Genomic DNA, 24421 nt, shown 5'->3' with positions numbered 1-24421 from the left:
ATTGACATTTGTAATCTGGTTACTGATTGGTTGTTGAGTCGACTGCGATTTGATTGGTTTTTAAATAGATTAGGATTAATTCTTCGGGTTTCAGCCTAAACTGATCAGGAAATGCTAGTTAGGACATCTTTTAAAAAACTTTCAATTCTTTTCTCATCGGTGATCAGAAAAAGTTTCAAGTCGAACAAAAAATTCTGCTGAATTGAAAGAAAATTTCTTTATCTGTGTTGACAGTACGATCGCAATTGCAAAAAGATTCCAACCTGTGTCTCCACTTTTTATGTCAGGAGTGGCAACTGCTTCATTGAGAAATACGGGGGATGCATTCTTGAAATGTGTGGGAGCTCAATGGCTAACTAATCACGCTGAAGAGGATGACCCCTTGATTGCTCGGAACCCCTGTTTTCCTATTACAACACTATTTGTCCCTAGCTGACGCATGCCACCAATTTAATGTCCTCATTTTTGAGACAGCTGTTTTCATAGTCTCCAAAGGGTTAATAATTAATATCGCAGGACATTGTGCGTCAAAACTCAAGATAAGACCCACATCTCCCAGCAGCGCCTTCCCGTGACCCCTCAAGGTCGCAAGATCAGTATTATCAGCGTCATTATTCCGGCATTCGTTTTCTTTCAAGAGATAAGTTCCTATCTCGAGGAGTGCGGGTCGTTGGGGAAATCATCCAGTTGGCGTTTTGTCGCAGTCTTTTATGAGCGCGCAGCCTCTTTTGAAAGTTTTGTAGCGAATAATTGATGGTTTGGACCATTTTGAAGAATAGCTATAGTGTTTTGGCGAGATAGACAGTGACAAAGAAATCTAAGGAGCGCTAGCTGGCTTTGCAAGAAAATTGCAAAAAGTCGTTTCGTCCTAACTTATCTAAATGTCGATAAGGCACTGTGTGCGATAGCTTGGCAACGTCCTTAATCATTCGGCTTGGTAAGTTTCTTGCTAGGATTCTGTCATCTTGAAGTTTTGGCACTATCACGAAGAAATTATAATGAAACGTAGTGCTAGCACAGAAGTTTCTACATAGCTAAACATCATTTTGCTAGTTTCAGGAGAAACTTTTTGGCTGAACAGAGAAAAAATGTGATAAGGTCCCATATTCAGGTCAACAAAAACACCCCTTCTCATCCCAAACAGCACGGGACACATGTTTTCGGTTTGTAGCTCTTTTATTTACTAAATACGTGCCTGCACAACGAACGAGTTATGGACCCCAGTCTTTCTCATTGGTCTCGTTTACCCGAGGGTTAAATCAATTTGTCTGACTATAATTTATAATTGACAGATTACGTCCAACATCGTCTAATAAAAAGACAAAATTGCATATTGACACACAGCTGTTGGAAGATAACGCAAACTCTGCATGGACTATCGCAGGATGAATACTATTACACTTGCAGATGCTTTTCTTTTGTCTCGGCTTCTGTCGATTTCAATAAAGGTTCTTAGCATCATTTGCCTGCACGCATCTGTACGAAAAGGACATAGGGCCAGGTGCATCTGTAGAGTAGGACATATGATAAGGCTAGGTAAAAGTAAAAAATTAGATTCTTGTCCGAACTGTTTTCTTGAAATTAGTGCAGAGGGGTGAGATTTTTATTTTTCTATTGATGGCAGACATCAAGAGTATCTTTTGGGTGGGCGGGGACAAGAATCGATCTTTCAAATTTACCTGGCCTAACCAGGGTGAATCTCGCTGAAACAGTGTCTTTTGTGATTGTTTTAGATCTACACGGGATGACGACCTCAGGGAGATTCACTTATCAAGCGCAGCACGACAAGGCTGACAATTTACATAAGATTCTGACTCAATTAGAATTGTACTTGAGATCGGGCCGCTTTTAAAATCTATCATTTTTCTGGCGGGAGTGATGTCAATGTCAGGAACAGATACTGTTCAAATGCTCTTTTGTCGCGAGATAAAAGGGTGGTACTGGCGTTGTGTCTGGCGTATCGCCAGAACGTGAACCTTCATTCCGATTGAAGAATTTTAAGAAATTTCGAGGCTGGTTTAAAGTTCCATTAGGATGTCTTCAAGGACACTATAATGCTGGTTGCCGGTGACACGGAAGAAACATCTTGAAATGCATGTCACCAAAATGAAATGCGCTTGAAGAAATGTGATGTGTGTGTTCATTGAACTTAACGGTGGCTTTTTTCAGGCAGATTTGCAGACTGATTGAGTTCCCCTAATGACCAAATGGGCCTGATGTATGATACCGGGGCCGTTCGAATTCCCCACTTATAAGCGCTTGGTGAAAAATTCTCATTAAAGTCAGTGAAAAGTTGACCTCACGGCCTAAAGGGTTAACTGAGAATCCTCAATCCTGAAATGTGATTACTCTCCATCGCTTTAAACCTGCTTTGTGAGGTAAATTGATAACGGTTCGATCGATCTTAGCGGCTTAATGGCATCGATTGGAGCGAAATGTGAGAAATGCGCCTCGTTAAGATTACTCCTTAATCTCGGATTAGCAGGAGGCGGTAGGATTGCCACACCCTAGATTTGATATCCAGCAGTGGACAGACATACCCTGCTTTAAAGACAGGAACAGTTCAATGGTTACGACCTTTATTTTTTTAGGGTGGACAAGTGCATATTTTGATGCATTTGGTTTGATATTCAGCTGTGGATTGGAGACGGAAAGATTGCTGACAGGCCCTTCACAGACATACCCAGCTATACAGCCACAAAGAATAGTCCGATGGTTAATTTCCAGTCTGTGTGAAGATCACTCCTAAAACTAATTTCCTTGTATGCCATCCTTTAGGGGTCAGCTTGCAAGTCGGTTGGCTTTAGATCCAACGCGGGTCTCATCAGCTTATAACATATAGAATGACCATAAATCTGCCTAGCTTCTCAAGTTCCTAGGGCGGGTGGAGCTGTGCTTCTCATAATCTAAGATTATGCAGCACAGCAATCATTGAGCCACTGGCTGTTGCCGGAGCCAGCAGTTTATGAAAGGCAGTAGTCTATCACCCAAACATTCTCATGAATCATGAATCAGCACCACAGTCACCTGAAGTTCTAACAAATAGCCAGATTTCGGATTCCGCAGGTTACGCATGCATATAAATAAGCGTTGTCTATCAAACGGAACATCATGAATGACATGGAAAGACCATGCGCATAGTATCAACCGTTTCTTGACTATTAAGAAACGATCTTAGATCGGCGAATCTAGAGTACTTAAGCAAGCAGTGGCAGTACCTTTCCTAGTTCTATTTTTGTTGCCCATCAGATTCCTCGATGAATGCAAATTTATAGTACCTTTCAATACCCGTTTTGTAACTATCGACCGACTTTCCGAGTCCACCTGTTCATGCTTTTGCCACCCACAGATAAGCCATAGACCGAGGCAGCTATATTTCTCTTTTTATCAATAACTGCTTATCTCCTACTGATGCAGGTTATGGCGTGATTATGCCACACCCTGGCTAGGAATAGGCGATACATTGGACAGCATCATCATCACATATTATTCGGATTGTTGGCTGAGATTGGTCAACTGAACAGTTGCATTGGTCAACTTTGGTCACATGACCAATGGGTTTTGGGGTAAGTGGGTGGCTAATAGCTAATCAAATAATGTTTTAGTTCTTTTAAAAAGAAAGGAACAATTATCACAGAACCGCAACAATATGGGTGCAGGCGCATAATGTAACAGCCTCATTTCTAGACCATCTATTAAGACAAAAATAACTAATTACTTTATAATAAGCTTAGAAAGTTCCATGGTGTGTTTAATAAGATTGTATTGATCTGGCGAAATATGATTTATCATACCATTGATTTCTTTACAGTTATAAAGAGAAGAAAGAAATGCATCAAATATAGCTTTAACCCATTATGCCGAAGGGACATTTTCTGTAAAGCCAAAATAATATTTCTGTTGATTGACATTGCATAATTGTCACAACCTCTGGTATCGTATGGCGGCAATCGAGACATCTGGATCAACGAATGACGCCATGCCTCACGCCAACTCATCACTTGACCATATTAAAGCATTCCTATTTCCTGCTAGGCGACTGGTGAGTAATTGGTTATGCCTCAAGAATATCAACGAAAGGCTTGACACTGGACGGGAGAGGCTTGGTACACTCGCCACTCAATGATGTGGCATGATGGTATACGAGGTAGTAATCGACATATCTTGAATATCGGTGCTTGGCTGAGTTTTTCAGGTGTAGGGGCTGGACTTGCCTTATGGCAGCACTTTATTAGACGCAGTATTCATCTCCCTACACCTGCTGATTTGCCTTGAGCAGCACTGCCTACTTAATCAGATATTCTATTCATAAACCCCCCTCAGCTGATATCTGACATTTCATCCAAGCCCATGACTAATTCCACCCCAAGTAATCAAACCCAGCCAAGCACCATGTTGGCTAAACCAATCTTAAAGCCAATGATCTTTAGGCTTCTGCTTCATAACATCAGAGCTGCTATGACCTACCATGCCCATGTTCACCACTGCCCCACCCCAATCACCACCAATAGCCATCAGTCCAGCATCAACCTGGCCAACACAGTCTTTTCCATCAAATTTTACCATTTGGTAGGATGCGGTAGCAGTAGGTTGTACTGTGGCCTTCGGGAAGACAAACGTAGCAACACTTCTTGCCTTTGAAAGAATAGCTTCCTCTTCCCAAAGGCAAAGCTGCAGCAACCTTTTTGTCCAAGCCCATGACTAACCCACCCAAAACAACCTCAGCAGCCAGTTCCAACCCAGCATCAGCTTGGCTAACACGATCTCTTCAATCAAGTTTGACCTTTTACAGATCAGGGAACAAGAGGTTGCACTGTGGCCCTTGTGATGACGAAAGTATCAAGTTTCCTTGCCTTTGAAACACTAGCTTCCTATCCCAAAATGCAAAGCGGCAAAACATTTTTTGTCCTCCCATGACTAACCCTACCTAATCATCACAAACAGCCAGTTCTAGGCGAGCGCCGAGTTGGCTTAATCTCTATTATCTTAAGGCTTAATGCCAGCTTCATAGCGTCAGGGGTGCAATGACCGTCCATGCCCTTGTCCACCCCAATCACCATCAACAGCCATTTTCAACTTGGCGACACTGCAATCTTTTTCCATCAAATTTACCTCTTAGTAAGGTCCGGTAGTAATTGGTTGCACTGTGGCCATGCATGGGGATGACAATTGTAGCAGCTCTTCTTGCCTTTGAAAGACTAGCTGCTAAGCTGCCGCAACCTTTCTGTCCTTGCCAATGACTAACCGCACCCAATCATTACCAACAGCCATTTCAAGCCCAGCATCAACTCGGCCAACACAGAAATTTTTTCCGTCAAATATTAACTTTTAGCCGGCACCAGGAAACCCATTACTCTGGTTATATTTGCGTTTCCTTTGGTTACCGTGGAAATGGAGTCTCGACGATTTGACGAGTGCTCGGGTGACTTACAGATGACTGTGGTGGGCCATACATTGATTTGGTTTGCCAGATCAAACGGGGTGGAAAGTCGACTTGGGTCCATGGGATGTCTTGAGTTAAAGGTGAATTGCCTTTGATAGACGGGAATGAATAAAGCTGATGTACTTCAAAGTGCCAACCACAGAGGCGAGGATGTCTCATTGTGGTTAGGGCCCTGCTGCTTGCCTTTAAAATGAGCAACCTGATCTGAAGCTTGTAGAATAATTGCACCCACCCCATTCACCAAAGAGTAGTTGTCAACCTTCTCTGAAGGCTGCATGTTAATATACTGTTCACTTGCAGCGGTTTTTTCCTTGTTCCGTGTGAACATTTAGCTTCTTGGACGTTTCAATTGGTTATACCAGGAACATGCTGCAGAGACAATGGAAACATCGCCTCGAGCCCACAAGTTCAGGAGGAAACACAGCCTTAAAGGGAATTAAGTGGGGCCTCTCCTGCACAGACCAAGGCCCACTTGGAGACCATAGCAAGAATGTCACCCAACGAAACGTGAAGGCTCTGGATTCAGGTTGAGAGAACTGCCCTGGACAGGAGGAAGAGTGGGGAAATTGTATGCGACCTGTCTTCGACTGGGAGTAACAGGGTTGAGGTCAAAGTAAGTCTACCCCACATACCGAGGTACCAATCCTTCCACAAATCTTTCGTAGATGTTAAGTTTGCTTGACATTGAAGCAGACAGATGACCGATGCTCTAGGCTTCGTCCTTACAGAAAAACATGTTGCAACGACCTCACTAGACTCCTTCCCTAACTCTCCTGGGTGGTCAAACAAGGCGGCGCGGATCCAAGGTTGACACAACAAAAGCCCCCCCCCCAAAAAAAAAATTCATGAAAATCTTTGAATTCGACCATGAAATGTTGGAACACATCAGAAATTTGAATGAGACATGCAGTGCACGCCCCCTCTTTCTCCGGCTCCTTGATCGGCCACTGAATAACACGACCACGACATATTTTTCCTCCCATCTTCGTGACAAAGCATTGCCAACCCACACACTGCCACATCATGTTTTATAGCCCAGAAATGGCTATTTTATGGCCGATGACGGCATGTCTTCTGGAAATGACCAGCAGAGTCTTAATATATTTCTTGGCTCAGGATCAGAGCAAGCAGTGGGTAGAGATTGTGTACAGAGGATTCCGAACAGAATCACTTAAACCCTGACATCTTGCTGAGAAATTGCTTTTTCAATACCCATTGATGACATATCTAGAGAAATGGCCCAGAGAAATGGCTAGACAAGTCATGTTTGGCTTGGCTGAAAAACAGAGCAAGCAGGGGCTGGAACAGAGTAGAGATTGAACATGTTAAAGGCACTGACTAGAATAGAGTAGAACGTGAAAGGAGACGGTTTGATTCGGATAGTCAGATGAAAACACCAAGTTGCATAGTCACACTTGGACTGTCCAATGTAGCAAAGGTTTTAGATTTAAGCGTGAAAGGAAACGGCCTGGATGGTGTTTACACAACAAACTAGAGCAAAACCCCAATTTGGATATCGAGTTTACAAAAATGCCGCAACCAGGATACCGAGTTGGCAAACGAAACTGGAACAAAAACCCAATTTGGATAGAACAACACATTAACTATTTTCTTCCGATACACCACGATGAGAACAGTTACATCCAATATCGTCCCATCTTGGATGCTGTTATACAGATAGCCAACATGGCCCCGGTAATTCAATATCTGGAATCGATGGACTGGTAATAATGTTGATTTTTGTTATGACTGAGCCTGGGACAATGGCAGAAGTTGTTTAGGTTTGGGTTTGTACCAAGACTGTTTCTACTTGTGCAACTTCTACACAGAGAGATCAGTGGCAGAAAGTAAGGCTCATAACTACGGGCTCAAGAGTTTGACTTTTGGCACAACTCTATGCAGAGACATCGGTGACAGAGTTGTTAGAAAGCGAGGCTCATAACTAGGGGCTCAAGAGTTTGACTTTTGGCGCAACTTCTTTGCATATACATTGGTGGCAGAGTTGTTAGAGAGCGAGGCTCATAACTACGGGCTCAGGAGTTTGACTTTTGGCACAACTCTTTGCAGAGACATTGGTGACAGAGTTGTTAGAAAGCGAGGCTCATAACTAGGGGCTCAAGAGTTTGACTTTTGGCACAACTCTTTGCAGAGACATTGGTGGCAGAGTTGTTAGAAAGCGAGGCTCATAACTAGGGGCTCAAGAGTTTGACTTTTGGCACAACTCTATGCAGAGACATCGGTGACAGAGTTGTTAGAAAGCGAGGCTCATAGCTACGGGCTCAAGAGTTTGACTTTTGGCACAACTCTATGCAGAGACATCGGTGACAGAGTTGTTAGAAAGCGAGGCTCATAACTTGGGGCTCAAGAGTTTGACTTTTGGCACAACTCTTTGCAGAGACATTGGTGGCTAAGTTGTAAGAGTGGTATAGTTACTTCTGAATCAAACACGACACAGTGCCCTCACTGTGCATATTAGTCACCTGAAGACAATCAATTTAACCCCCTGCTCCTGCCTAAAGTCCCCCTTTAAGTAAACAATTAATCTACATGGCCTACAATTGCTTCATGGGCCCTCAAACATATCGAGTTACCACTAAAACCAGACCCGTGGTGTCGGGAATAATCACTTGTCCACCGAATAATCTTGTGTTCACCATCTTAGTATGAGAGGCGGGCCGAACAGACAAACATTATTAGCGCGTCGTTATCCGGCAATATCAGGTTACCGAGGCCATGTTCGCAATCTTAATCTCGTACGGGACATTGTTCGGTTTTGTCTTAGCACAACAGATCTGCCTCTCTGGTAAACTTGGGCAGAAAAGAACACAAGAATCTGCACAACAACCAAGACATATGTTGTTATTATTCAACCATATTTAGTCACAGAGGCCATGTTCGCAATCTTAATCTTGTGCTGGACATTGTAAGGTTTCGTCTTTTAAACACAACAGTTCAGACTCTCTGTTAAACTCAGGCCGAAAAGGTCGGAAGCATCTCAACCGAACCTACATGTATGTTGTGATCATTCACCCAAATCGAGTTACAAACGGCATGTTCCCAATCTTATCCTCGGGAGGGAAATTTGTCTTTTAACTGAGTAGCTCTTCTACTACAATACTGACACCAACTCGATGCTCTTAAAGGATTTTGCTGTTCGATAAAATTTGAAATTCGTGATTGAATTTGAAAATTTCCAACTACGTAAATACGTACTCAATATAAATTTTAACAGAGCTGTTGTGTAGACAGATATACAAATACTGTAAGTGCCAAGTTTCATCAAATTTGTCTGCATAATAACTACACTACGGCTATGTGTACAACTGCATTTCTATTTTCCTGATCCACCAAAAAAAAGGGCACGTTTCCTACACAAATGATGCAGAAAAATGTAACCGATGACTTCATCTTGATCGTGATTTATTCCACTCCAACGGGAAGATATAAATCACAGAACCTTTTTCCAAGTTGAACGACTTCCTATGTCAGGTCCCAAGAGAGATTCAAAATTTATCAAAGACACGAAAGAGATACGCTGGAGCAGCCATCTTGGGACGGGAACGATTGGCCGATGGAAGACGATCATGGCCTGTGATTCATTCTGGTAATCTACGCCATTAGTTCAATTGCCTGTGTCATAGTGTCGTGATCTGGGTGAGATTAGTGTTGACTTTCATTTTTTTGGTGTTTTTTAGTCGGAGATTCAGACAGGTTCGAATGTGCAGTGTAAACAAATCGATTGAGCTCTTCTGATATTACTATGAATCAGACACAGTCATAATAAGTAGGAGGATGGTCGTTTTTGGACGCCGTTGTAGTAGTAGAAAACATCCCCCTGGAAAAAGTGTCCGGTTCAATTGTATTCCGAGGGATTATGGTATATGGTTCTGTAAAGGCCTCAGTAATTAAAAGCTTGTTATAGAATTTATGTCAAGCAATGGATTGCATCAAAATTTGTCCAAAACACTCAGGAATAGCCACAGGCATATCAAATAATGTGGCAACAGGACATGATATTGCTGGCAAGCTGAAGGTCACTTTACAAAGAAAAGAAGAGGCCCAAGGGCCTGGCGCTCAGCTGAGCTAAAAACGAGCCAATAAAGGTCACATGAAGTTATGTACGAGCCTTCTCCATGAGCTCAAAATAGCATTTTTTTTAAATTAAGAAATGCCAATAGCTCTTACGTAATTTTTCCCTCCAAATGAACCGGACGTCCAAACCCTCATCACAGAGCTAATTACCTCTTAATTGATACAGAAATCGTTCCTAACGAGGATCAGTTAATTACTCCTTAATTAAAGTCATCCGAGACGCTGCTATTCGCAATAGTGCTCACCCGATTGAGCGGCCACATTGATTCGCCGCACAATACTGTATAGAATTCTTACTTATTGGTCCAATGGAGCGGGGGATTGAAATGGCGCATCGACTCGGCTTCTGGGATAGGCGTATAGATGGGAATGGTATTCGATAATATAGTAAGAAATGGGATGCGTCTAGATATGGGATCTTCGAGAATCCACTTGACTATGATATTATGCTGAGAGGCGGCCTTTTGTAGGGTGTATTATACCCAAAGTATCAAGTATAACAGACATCTCACCAACCATTTTGTGGAAGAATTTCCTTTATGGAATTGTGGTCAGTACGATCCACCCCATCACCAAAGTTAATGGTCAAGAGGCTAGCGTATCTACATGTACCGTCACCAAAGTTAAGCAATGCCGAGAGCGGTTAGCGGTTAATCAGTGGATATCCGTGGATGTATGATCAGAAAAATGTAACACAGCACTCCCGACAATAAGAATAGGGAACTTGAATACATGTACACATTTTATAACACCTGAGGGCAAAATCAAGTAACTTTTTCAAATTTTGCAATATGTAACACCAACGGGGAGAACTTTTGAAATTGACTGTTGAGTACTTCATCCTATCTTTACATATAAAATTTCAAGAACTGTCGCAAAATAATTTGATGCTAAGAAAGCTAGTGAGATCATCTTCATGATCAAAGAAACTGTTGGTTTTGATTGACACCTAATTAGATTTCTTGACAAGAAAAGACTACGAGACCTCTTCATTTTCAAACCAAAGGCAACAGCAGTGTTAAATTCATCAGAGACTTTCAGAATATCGTCCTGTTTTCTGCAAATTCGCAGAAAATCTTCCTTAAAGGGGGATAGGCACGAACTAGGCGGTCAAATTGGTCATCTTCAGGTGACCAATAGGCACCGTTAGGGGACTGGGCCAGGTTTGATTCATCATTAAACTTATTTCTTATACAGGTGTCATTGTAATTTCAGATGGGCGAGACCCATATTAGCGACTTTGTGTAACTCAATCGGACCAACCTGGCTCCTGCCTATAGACACCCTGCAATAATCCGATATGTGAGAACCTGCAAGAAGTGGACAACCAAATATTCTTCAGCTTCAAAAAGTTTTGCGACAGGCCCCGACACCAATTTGTAATTTAGAATGAGCTTTGACTAACCTGGGCATACGCGCCGTACGCGTTTAGCTGAGACAACGCGAACGGGTTGAGGAAACCGAGTGGGCCCGCCATTTGTTGTATTCTTCTGAGCTGACGTTCTTTTTCTGTATCGGCGAATTTCACGACTAAACTAGAAGAGGCTCCCTGAAATTATAAAACAGTCTCATGAGATTGATAGCAAAATGGGTTTGTAGTAATTTTAAAGAAATGAAATAAAATTGAATTAAAGGAAATAAACTCCATGTTAAGTTTTATAACAGTTTCTTAAGTCGGATTGACCTGAAATAAGAATAGTCCCATTAGATTGATAGCCTAATAATTAAGAACCTATTCAACAATTAAAACCATTGTCAGCCCGGGAGATAAAGTTTCTGAAAGAATGAAATTCTAATATATTACAAATTTTTTACTCTCAATTAATCAATATTGTGGAAAAGAAAACGTTCAAAATTGCTATAAATGACTTATCTGTTATTGATTGAAACATTGGAAAAAGAATGACTCCATTTGGAACGAAACGACGTTTGAAGCACGCCAGACAGTCATAAAACTCAGGATCACCAGATACACTAGTTTCACTGATATAAGACCGGTCTGAATTATGGTCATTTGATGCCATTTTACATATTTCGTTTGGATTGACAATGGGTTGGCTACGCCATGTTGACGTCATGTTCCCGTTCGGCCATGGTTTCAATTTTATACTTATCAATCAACGGGTCTTACAGCAGTGAAACGAGAGTATATATATATCATAATATAGTCGCCATAATTACTAATTCAAATGTTGCGTTTATATACCAACATGTTGCGCGTATAATGGATGAGTATTGCATCCCCGTGGGATGCAACCAACCATCATATACGCAAATTCGTAATGGATCGTCAAACAATCGTGATTAATAAATATATCATTTCTGGTGTTTTCGACGAATTGTGGGTTGACATGTTTATCGTGGATATTACTGCGGGGAGCATGGGACAGACAAGTTACGATTTTATCAACATAATAGTGTCAGCGATCAATTTGAATAGTAGCAAAATTTGATGACTCAGGAGGGCCTTTCTTTCTGTGAAAATTATTTTTTTTTGGTTTTAATTCAAAATTCGTCAATCTATCTGGTTTGATGTGATGATGGAAATATACCTTGTACAAATAAAGACGTTGAGATAGGGGAGACAACTATTGCAACTGCATGAAACTTAATCTCGCCCACAAGGTTCCGGACTAAAGCCTCCCTTTAAGATTTTTCAAATCTATTTCATTAGAAAGCTCTCTATTTCATTCGAAAGCTCTCAATGGGTCATTTCTGATGGGACCATTTGTGAACCTATTGACATGACCATTCATTGGAAAGCTATCAACGTACACTTTCTTGTGGTACCATTTGTAAACCTATTGACATGACCATTCATTGGAAAGCTATCAATGCACACTTTCTAATGGTACCATCCTATTGACAGGACCATTCATTGGAAAGCTATCAACGAGCACTTTCTTATGGTACCATTTGCAAACCTATTGACATGACCATTCATTGGAAAGCTATCAATGCACACTTTCTAATTGTACCATCCTATTGACAGGACCATTCATTGGAAAGCTATCAACGAGCACTTTCTTATGGTACCATTTGTATACCTATTGACATGACCATTCATTGGAAAGCTATCAATGCACACTTTCTAATGGTACCATCCTATTGACAGGACCATTCATTGGAAAGCTATCAACGAGCACTTTCTTATAGTACCATTTGTAAACCTATTGACATGACCATTCATTGGAAAGCTATCAACGCACACTTTCTTATGGTACCATTTGTAAACCTATTGACATGACCATTCATTGGAAGGTTTTCAATCAGCACTTCCTAATGGTAACATTTATATTCACGATTGATATTTAACTAACAACAACTTTCAGACACTATCTAAAAATAGTCCCGATACGTTAAGTCCTGGCTACTGAAGGTAAACACAAACACATCTAATTGCAAAGGCACTAATGGGTGACTGTAAACCTTGTCAAATGAATTAATTATTTGCGAGGATGTTGGCTCCATGGTTATCAATCACAGGGTATTGTTTAAAATCCTTTGAATTGGACCGGATTGGTTGTGGACAGTTCCAGTTCCCCGGCGCCACATCCTGGTCAGTGTCATTTGGCACATTTTATGATTTAACAGGTTTTATTGTCTACGGGACTACAAGTGCTGTCCTTAATAGAGAGGTGTCCTGATTAGAGAGGTCAAATTGAATTTTTTCGTGAAATGGATTCTAGCCATCTCAAACTGCCCACTGAATGGTAGTTTGCTCCCCCAATGCAAACCGTGATCACAGCTTTATTCAAAGGATTCAAAAACAATGACTGTAATCACAATCACCTGGGGATGTCTCGCTCAATGAAATATTGATGCCAGTATGTAACTGAGATGGAACGAGCTATTGTATCCCATAATTATCATGGCTGGCGTGAGTGAGTGAAAAAACATGTCTAATGGACATAACCGATGACTCATGGATACCACAAAGAGGTGTTTTATATTACTGGGTACTGGATTAAATATCTAGAAACTTCTTGCTAAACTAACAAATGTGTTGAATCTGACAGTCAATATACAGTTTCAGGGCCTACAGGTGTGTCTACACATAAAGTATGTAGGCCCTGAACTATACTTTTTAATCAGTGAACAGTGGTTCATTGAATATACTGGTTCAGGGCCTGTATGCAAAGCTTCACTCGTTGACATTAGAACCTGAATCAGTATTTTCACAGTGACATCGTCTATGACAATGACATCTGTCATGTCTGTGTCCAAATCAACACGTTATTGTTCTTGATCACTCACAATTTTTTGCAACATGAATAAATGATCAGGTGTAGTACAGAGTCAGACGGGGTGACAATTCATTAAACCCTATTGTTGTCTTTTTCCCATTGTTGGAGTGTCTCTTTGTCCATCTGGGTAACAAAGATATTCTCTGGGTGTGACACTCAACTGAAAATAAGCTTAATTGCTGTGGCAGTGCGCCTGTTACGGAAAGATAAGCTGTTTCAAACCCAGCTAAAGACCAGCCCAACAGGAGGAACTTTTAAGGTTGACCATATTTCCACTTGAACTTGAGATCCAAAAGCTATTCTTCAAAATGAATTGAACGCCCATTTAAAACCTGGGCGGCTGTTCTCTGAAAAAACAAAGAACTGACGCCTTAAAATTGGCATTCACTGCGTTTTGAATGACTTCTAATTGTTTTGGTTTCAAGTTCTGGCCCCTAAAAGTGCCCCAGAAACAAGTTACTTTTGACTTCAGCGACCAGCACTATTTATTGCTGCACTGAGCAATGCAAGTAATCCGGCCTTCACTTCTGAGAATAATTCACAACCTGAGAATGATCGTAAAAAATATTTCATAAACCTGTTTACCGTTTGACTAGATGTGGCTGCTGCAGATGTTGTTGTTGTCGTTGTTGTCGATGTGCTGGTAACCGTTGTGGACATTTCTACATTGGACCAGGATGAGGAGGTCACTGAGCACAGGTAAAGGTCAAGGCCAAATTCAATGTCAAGGTCACTCCAAGGTCAAACTTGTAAAATCCAAGAAATATTGACCAAGATTCAAAAATTTTGAAACTTGTTGGAACGTTGCTTCAGTTCTGTGATATTCCAAGTCTTTGCAGGATTTCGAATCCAAATTTTGAATTTACACACAGATTTGGGTCAGCTTCTAAAAGGTTGCTCCTTATCTCCTCAGATTTGATTTGATTTGTATCCTTGCCTGCGCAACGACCTCAAAATTGTTATCTCCGTATTCAATTCAGGATAAATCGCAAACAAAAGTGTCACGTTTTACTCCGCAGCTGTCGCCAAGAGTGTCGCAAATGGAACAAAATACGTTTTTGTCGAACGTTGTAACAAATCGTATCACAATGCAGCAGTCAATATCCAATACACGAAATATCAACAGATGCACTCTGGGTAAAAAATATCCGCTAACAAAATTGTGCAATTGAACGAGGGAACGGAACGGTTTCAACGAATATATAAAAGTTACGAAATTGCAAATTTTTATCACAGTTTTTTCGAATCCACAGTAATACTATGTGCGACACCTATTTTATGAAATGCTGTAGAAAAAGAAGTATTGAAATCGGAATTCGGAATTTGGAATAGGCCCATCTTTTCATGATGCACGCAAAGACTCTAAACCAGACTGGACAAGACTCCTTTGGATTGACAGAAGTTGGAAGAAAATTTCCATATTTTTCACCCGGTAACACATGTGCAGGAATATGAATACAATGAAACCTTTCATGCGCATGTGTAACAGGATACAAAAGCTGATTCGAAGTCCTGAAAGGAGTATCCACAACTCCTGGGGTCAGTGTATGAAGGAGTGAACCTCGAAGAAGTCGATAACAGTTTAAAAAAATCATTGACGTACTCAGCCCCGTCACCAAAGACAAGCAACGCTCTCGGCTGAAATCGGTGAACGGGTACCCCGAGACACCTTTCGAAGACAAGGCCTTCATAACAGAATAGTCGTGAAGTGGAGAAAACGTAGCAACCTGGGTACTTAATTAGTCATTTTTCATGAAATAGAACTGAAGGTCGAAATTCTAAACAACAGGAACTGCCCCCTGACACACGGTGGAGCCAACATGCACAAATGAATTTAGAAATACAAAATAATAGAGAAGATCGTTATCTAGTCCTACATATCACCAATAGCAAAGGTAGATAACTGAGGAACCACAAGATGTATGAATGAATGGATTGTACCTTAAAGTGATGAAACACTCCAATCTAACACGGCACTGCTGACTGCACAGAATTGAAGTCAGACTCCGATAGTATAATTGAGTCCGATGAAACATCTACATGGAACTCCATCAGTCGAAGACAGACGCATGTATCTCTAGCAGACAAGAACTTGAATAGCCTTTCGACTTATACAATGCAACAAGACACAGAATCACATGTAGCACGCCCCACGCCCTAGAAGCTATTGTCACAGATTGAAAATAATGAGAGGATGGGAATGATTGGAATCGTTGAAGAATTCAACAGAACACCTATACGACAATTCAGAAGTCCAGCAAAATGAGCGCATGTGCATGACAACTTGGTCGAAAGTACCTTTTGCTTTCTACCTTACACCAGGAACACATCATCACATGTATTTCACCTCTATCCGTAAAACCATTGTTAAACATTGAAAATAATGAATCAATCAACAAGATTGGAATCCTTGAAGAATTCAATTAAACACCTAGATTAAGAACTCCAGCAAAATGAGATGCATGTCAAACCTGGACGAAAATAACATTTTGCCTCCTACCACACAACAAGAACACACCATCACATGTATCCCAAGTCACTCCGTAGTAGACAGTGTTACGGATCCACAATCACAATTCGATTAAACCAATACTAATCCACGAACCAATCGTTATACTCCGTGTATAATCACCGTATCTCCGTGGCGATGACTGACCAGCAGCACAGGACGAACAGACGACGCTCGGCGTGTTTCTCGTTTTATATAGCGAGCGCACGGTGATTATTACGCGGATGACGACTGCTCGTTAAGATCCTGGAGTTCGTTATGACGTTTGTGGATTAATTACTAATACGAATGTAATTAGATTTTTAGAGAAATGAGCCGGGGTTGTCTGTGCGTCCTAGGAGGCTAGCGTCGGATGAATGATCGGGCGGGATGTTGAAAAGTTTAAGTCTGGTCTCAACACCTCAGTAACTGAGTTAGTCAGACTTGAGTATGATATACTCGACCGGTTAACTAGCTCTCAGAGAAATAAACAAGCTGTCGTTTATGTAGTGTCCCAATATTGGGTGGATGGCTGGGAAAGTTGAATGTAACACAGCCTAAATCTGGTGTCAACAACCCAAAATTGATTCTGCCAGATGTGCAAGCTAACCACTCCGCTAACGCGTGATATAAATCACTGCGACCTGCAATTGTGATCACGAGTTAGTAGTGGTCATTATAGTCACTGGTTTTACAAACAGAAAATAATTTTTTTGTCGGCCAGAGCAGTGACTATAATCGTACGCTGCAGCAAGTCGCTCATTCGCGGAAAGCTCGCGACAACACGGTATATTGTTAATGTTATGTTGAAGCGGGAAATTGTCAAGACAATACTAATGGCCTTTGCCAAAACATCGACAGAATTTTCTGCAAAGGCCGAGACCTTAATCATGTCAGTCAAGATGCTACAACATGATGAATGCCCAACCAACTAGATCACATTCATTAGTTTGTCATAGTTTATCCTATTGAAACTCATGTAATAAGACATCACTTTTATTGCAAAAACCATTAGATTCACGGTAGAAAAGTGGCCTTTGCCCCAAAAGACCTAAAGTGGATCTGAGCTCTCCAAATGTAACAACTGTTACCAATGTGCAGCATCGCCAACCATGAAATTTGTTAATTCTTTTACCTTTCTCTACAACGCATGTAAGAACGCCACGACGAAACCAATGTTATCAACAAAACGTAAGATTTATGCAGACTTGCAGCTTCGTTGACCGTGAAATTATCTAATTCATCCGCCTTTGTCAGCCATAACTCTGACAGAATTGGCCAAACATCTGTTGTGAACTGCATGAGGTATTGTTCCAGAAGGTTACGAACTATCGCAACCTATTGCCATGGCCATTTATAGAAAGGTTCTTCACAAGCACTTTCTGATGTTACCATTTGTAAACCTATCGACATGACCATTCACTGGAAATCTCTCGATGAGCCCTTTCTGATGGTATCATTTGTAAACCTATCGACATGACCATTCACTGGAAAGCTCTCGATGAGCCCTTTCTGATGGTATCATCTGTAAACCTATCGACATGACCATTCACTGGAAAGCTCTCGATGAGCCCTTTCTGAAAGTATCATTTGTAAACCTATCGACATGACCATTCACTGGAAAGCTCTCGATGAGCCCTTTCTGATGGTATCATCTGTAAACCTATCGACATGACAATTCACTGGAAAGCTCTCGATGAGCCCTTTCTGAAAGTATCATTTGTAAACCTATCGACATGACCATTCACTGGAAAGCTCTCGATGAGCCCTTTCTGATGGTACCATTTGTAAACCTATCAACATGACCATTCACTGGAAAGCTCTCAATGAGAAATTTCTAATGGTGCAATCTGTGTTAAAATGAAACTAGCCCGTCAAGGGACATAGGAAAGTTCCGAAAGGTTCCGAAAAGTTATGAATAGAGATGTGAATGACCAAAATGTACTGACATGACTATTCATTGGAAATCTCTTGATACGCACTTTCTAAAGGTACCACTTTTGTCACAGTAGAATCTGGCAAGTATTCTGTGGAAAGGAGATTTCGCGAAGATAGCGACAAGAAACATGAAACCATACCCCAGCTTCACTGAGAGCAGAGACAGATGTATAATGTCACAGGGTTTACAATAACGCATATCTTCTGTGGGACATATTACACGCCCGACTAAACCGCATTCGTCAGAATGTCCCATTATGTTAATACAAGATTTGTGAATTGCGCAATGAAGCGATGAAAGATTTGATTTATTTGGGCGATGGAGACAACATCATGCAATGACGCAGAGACTTAATGTTGCATTTGGGATTGAACAACGATTTAGCAGCATGCTGCACAGAGTTTTTTTTGTAGGCTAATATATTTCATTCATTCTACGGGCCAGACATACGCAAACTTGCACTTGGTCTTCGACAGAATTAATCCGTGCACCACATTCAATAAGTAAAACCCTGCAATTCTAAAACCCACACTCCTGCAGCCGTGTTACAGAAAAGTGCCACAAAACGACTCAAAAAGTGGATTTTTCATTAGGTGGAGCAACACAACAGCCCAACAAATCCAGTTTTACTTAACAGGCAAAGTGTCCATCCAAAGGATAGATGTAGAGAATCCCCGTCATAGATCCATGGATGGAGCACATCTACGTACCAACCATGGCGCCATCATTGATCTATGGATGAAATCCATTATAATTTTTTTACGGGCCATCAAAGGATTTATGTTAGAATTAGTGAACTAGACTTATTTTCCAGAATTCTGTAGACTGTTACTAAAATAAGTTTGTATTTACTGCATACATTCATTTTTATGGGACCGACCGGCAGTGAGCCTATGATGAAACTCCCATCCATGGAACGTTTTGGGCCATCAGTGGATCTACTATGGGCCATCATAGAATCGATGATGGGATCTAAGTGTAAAACATGGTTTGTGATAATCTTCATAGATCCATCCATTGGCCCATCAATGATCCATGCATGTACACTTGTTTGATTCTTTCTGTGTTTGATTCTTTCATCAGGACATCCAAGTGGACACTCAGTTGAACTCTACAACCCCTGCAAGTGTTGTGTGATTTCAGACAAGTAAAGTATTCAAACTTGTATCTATTCATGTAATGCAGATGTGCAAACGGAAGGCGGCCCATTGTCGCGGATTGTAAATTTGTAGTCTTATTAGACCGCGTTCATATTAAGGATACTGTCTGCCGAGATTCAAATATTACATTTTCAATGTTGAAATTGTTTGATTAGCCATATTAATTACTCCAGCTGAACAGGTGTCGCATATTCATTGCAACTTGGCAGGCAGGACAAAATTTGACATCTAATCATCTAAATGTCATCTAATCATCTAACGGATGTTGTGATTGTGAAAAGAATGCTGTACATTTGAACGAACTGAAAGGTCCAGTGCTTGTGCTTAACTCCATCCTGATATAAAATGACAGATAAAGTAAGGTGGTACAATTCAGGTTTTATTTGAACTGCAGTGAATGAAGTAGTTGAGGGGTTCTTTTGTCACATCCGCTCTTCAATACCTTCAGTGTCTTTGCTCCAACTGTGTTTAAGCAGGACAGCGCAAAACTGCTCTTTCAATACATTTAGTTTGATACCATTAACGCGACTGCCTTCCTCTAACGGTGTTCAAAATAGCCTCAGCATGCATTCACATGCGCAGGCAGTTGTTTTCTACACTAAAGTGGCTATAATTGTACAACACTGCCTTATATTGGGTAAATGGAGCGGTGAAATTTTTGCAAGAATTTTAGGAGTTTTGCAAACTCACTGGCACAAACGTATCAAATGTAATGCATTAACAATTAAATCGGACTGGCATCGAGTGTACATTTAGTGAGGTAAAATAAGATATAGATAAAAGATTGAGAGAAAAACCCTTATTATTTTCTTGTTTCACTCAGAAACAGTTCGATGACTGCTCTATTCATTAATCAGTGAGATATTCAAAAGATCTCGCGATAACAAAGAATATGCAAGTCTAATTATGCCGCGTCGTACTATCGTATTTTACTGCTGATTCTCACGATGTTTAATTCATCAAATGCAGATGATGGGATATATCACGCCAGCATCAGGCGTCATTCTGCGTCATATCCTCATGTGAGAGACACCACACCTTAAGAATCGGCTCCCCGCATTATCTTTTGCTCAGGTTCTTTTTCAGTCCACCACAGTGTAGTACAGTTCCATGAGATATGATACGTCTCTTCATGGAGGCATTCAAAGCCACAACTCCCGAACTCTGGAGTCATGACCCATCCAGGTAGCCTCTAGTACACAATACCATAATGCAAGGCATGTGTACTATGAGAACCTCCCGCTGCGGTGTAAAAGCAGCAAATGATATGGTGACCAGTTTACCTCAACTTTTTTGCCGCAGCTAAAGTCTCTATAACATCTATGAAATTTTGAACTCGCTCTTAAACGTAAGTCCGGTAGCACCGGTGTGACTGAGACCACAATTGGTGCCCACCTGTAGTGGCACCTCACAAATGCTCACAGGAGCAGAGTATGAAACATAAGTCTCAGCAGCTTTTCCGATCTCATCAGAGCCAGAACTGATCTCGCCAGCCCCCTCCTGAGCAGTCACACAAAGAAACAGATGGCTAAGTTGCAAATTTGATTTGTAGATGTCTCCCAGTATGAATTAACTCTTTGAGAGCTAATTACACAAACATTTGGTCGTGGTTATTACAGATTGGCCATATTGAATTCTCTACTCAGAGGCAGAAGTCACATGACATCCCGCAGCTGCAATCAGGCCTTCACACTGTTTTTGGCCACCTGACCAATATGGTATAGTGGAACAATTATAGCCCAGATATAAATATAGTGTCGTGGACACTGACATGTACACGACTATATTTGTATCTTTAGTTTCGTGTACACTGTATTGTCCTGTAGAGTGTAGTGCACACATTAATGCACACTGAGGCTATAATTATACCAGGGCTATATTTCAACCACCTTACTTTACTTGATACTATACACCTTTCCAGAAATGGGGCGGTCAGTGTCCGAAATAGTGATGTCATAAGGGGAAACTAAGCCTTATGGTGGAGGGACAAAGGAGATAGTCATGGTTGACGAACAAACTTGAATGCCTTTAATGACGGACAGGGGGGAAAAGTTAGTTCCAATGCAAGCCACCAATTTCGGGAAGCATGTATAGGAGGCATCTTTTTCACTTAAACCTGCTTCATTGATTGTCAACGATATGGACAATTGCCAGGAAGCTGAACCAGACAGCAGAAAGAAAATATTATTGGTAAAATCGTATTATCATTATGTATGAAAGATTAGGTCACAGAGTTGAAGGGGGGCCAATCTGTCTCTGTCATGTCATTCAGGGCATCATGCAGGGGGAGATTCGGTCTTGGTTCACCAGTTTTTCTTGCCAATGAACCTCCCATCCACCTCCAGGAAGACAATCACTTCACCTGCCGCAGCATTGGACAGTGGAACCTCCCTTCGCCGACATCTCTCTCAGCAGGATACCCCCTCAGAGTTGAAGGGGGCCAATAAGACTCCTTGATGTCATTCAGGGCAAATGATACCCCTAAACTGCAGCAGTTTAGGTCCCAAATGGGTATTTTCTATACAATTTCATTTGTAATCAAGACACCTCTCTATAAGGGACATCATGTGTCATTCCATAGAGTGTCTTTATTCGATAGTTGAACTAATACTAGTGCTATTTCTTTGGTGAATTTAGACGACTTGCTAACTGAGACAATTGCTTTTTTTTCCCAGCCACTTACGCTTTCATTGAAGAGCTTCAATGACAAAAGTGTTGAAATATCGGCTAGTGATGATTGTATTTCAGAACTGTCCTAATTACTTCTATAATTAACAAGATAATACTTCTAGGTATAAGAGTTGCAATGAAATTGCTCATGAACCATAATCAAACAGAACTGCAATCAGCCATGAACTCAATTACTAACCACCACCAGAGCACTGCCAAGAAGCCATAAATCTTTCAGTCCATGTCACGATGTCATCGCCTCCACACTTCCCCGGTCCTTTCAAAATCTCTGACTCTGAAGCGCTAGACAAACACGCTAAACCTAAACTGTAATCCAGCGATAGCACAATCCCGAGTCCCGAGCTCCTAGTACACAACTATACACGGTCCATTAGCCGTCCCATGGAGACTAGCGTACATTGACGTTCGTTTGCTGTTGCCATTGCAGCCGTGTTCTCGGTCAGTGGAAAGTCCCGAGCGTGATGTCGGAGTAGTATGATATGTGGACTCCTGGAGACGGTTTGTCGTTTTTCTGATATGTGACGTTTGACTGCACCATGCGGTATAGATCAGGAAGACTCATAAGTCCCCAGTAGCTGTGATCAGAGCAGCAGAGAATGGTGTCAGTGGATAGTCCCTGGCGTCATGTCAGAGTATGTGGACTCGGGAGATAGTTTGTCGTTTTTCTGAAATGTGACTTTGGGCTGCAGTGTTCTATCATATAGGTACTGTTCCTAGCTACATAATGCGACTAACTAGGAATGGACTTGTCGCGGCATTTGTAAAGCATAGGCATATGCAGGTAACAAACGAAGAATTGAAGGAACGGCTCTACGACAGGGCTTGGGGCTCCGTCCAACAGTGTTTGTAGGCCCAGTGTGACGAATCAAAGACCAGGGGGACACGGACACATCAACCCCAAGAAGCTGTAACCAGTGCAGCTGTGAGCCTGGTTGGAAGACAGTCCCTGGTGATCTGTCGGAGGAGTATTCTATGTGGATTTTGGAGACAGTTCGTTGTACTTATGAGATTGGAAAGATTCCAATGTAGCATAGATCAGGAAGACACACCAGTCCCCTGTAGCTATAACCAGAGCAGCCGTGATCTTGGTCAGAGGACAGTCCCTGGTGACTTGCCAGTAGAGTAAGAAATATAGACTTTGGAGACAGTTTGCTGTTCTTATGACATGGAAAAGTTCCAATCGTGCAGCGTAGATAAGGAAGACACATCAGTCATTGGTAGCTATAACCAGGGCAGATGGTGTCTGAGGATAGGTCATGGCGGTCTGTCACAGGATTATTATATACTGTATATAGACTCTTGGGACAGTTTGCTTTTTTCTACTACATAGAAAACTTAGGAAGACACACTGCAGGGCCGAGGGTATGGAGAGATGTCAGCAGGGGGCGAATGCCCTCCAAAGGTCACCAAAGACATTATTTCAATGCAGATTTTGGCCAACTTTCAGACTGCCTACCAAGACCAGGGACCACCAAATAACACACCACCACCACTACCAACACCACCACCTCCAAAAGAGATTGTTTTTCAAAAGCAGACCCGCAACAAAAAGAGAAAACTGCAAGCAACACTTGTTCGAATGAATCCTGCAAAATATCACAAAATATGGAGTGGATTTCGATGAAATGGACACCATCCAATGGCAGACATGTAACATACAAGAGCTATCAGGGTTATTGACCGAGTGTTACATTGAAATGACAGAGCATATGGCTATCTTAATTAAATCATGACTAATTTAAAACGTGGAGACAAAACTGTCAACTTCAAAGTAGAAACTAGAATCCAACATCTGGAGAAGTTTGTGGATGAAAGATGGTGGACAGTACTTTATATTTGAATGCGGGAGGATTACAAGAATGACCATCTACACTAAATTGACTAATTCGAAATTGGAAATGAAACAGATGATTCGAAATAGAATCCAATGTTGCAATGATCCCAACTTGAAACACGTCGACACAACTCCAAGCACAAGAAGAAATGGGTGACGCTAATAAGTATCCCGGCTGGCTATAACAAGTATCCTGTACCAGTCTCGGAACCAAATCCAACTCCACTAGAATGATGAAATGTATCACAAATGGACGATAGTTTCCTGCTAACGAACAAACACACTATCTACCCGCCCAGACTTCTGTAGTTACCACGGCGATAGAGCTTTGAAATCACGTCGTAAACTTCGTACCCCGAGACTCAGTCGACGGCTATCCAATAAATACGCACAAATCGACGATGTTAGCGTTGCACTCCAACGTTGTATTGATAGCGCCTGATTGGTTGACGATGGGACGGGTTGCGCTAAAATGAGGCTTGGGCTGTGTTGAGGCAGTTTAATGCGGTAAGACATGGTTAGGAATA

At 41.5% G+C, this 24421-nt stretch overlaps 1 protein-coding gene across 12 annotated transcripts in view; it reads right to left on the bottom strand.

The window, feature by feature from the left end:
- LOC135498625 (CUGBP Elav-like family member 3-A) overlaps positions 1-24421 on the bottom strand; it is a 305942-nt gene that overhangs the window by 27481 nt on the left and 254040 nt on the right. For all 12 annotated transcript variants that reach the window (XR_010449116.1, XM_064788983.1, XM_064788986.1 and 9 more), the window contains one exon: positions 10941-11084. Coding sequence is in view for 11 of the 12 variants with exons in the window: in XM_064788983.1 (XP_064645053.1) it covers positions 10941-11084 (144 nt within the window). In the remaining variant the exon portion in view is untranslated. The remainder of the gene's footprint in view (positions 1-10940; positions 11085-24421) is intronic.

The sequence above is a fragment of the Lineus longissimus genome, chromosome 14 (assembly GCF_910592395.1).
Source record: "Lineus longissimus chromosome 14, tnLinLong1.2, whole genome shotgun sequence".
In the NCBI taxonomy this organism is placed as follows: Eukaryota; Metazoa; Nemertea; class Pilidiophora; order Heteronemertea; family Lineidae; genus Lineus; species Lineus longissimus.
Note: the sequence above shows the minus strand (reverse complement) of the source record. Positions and strands in the feature narration are given on the sequence as shown.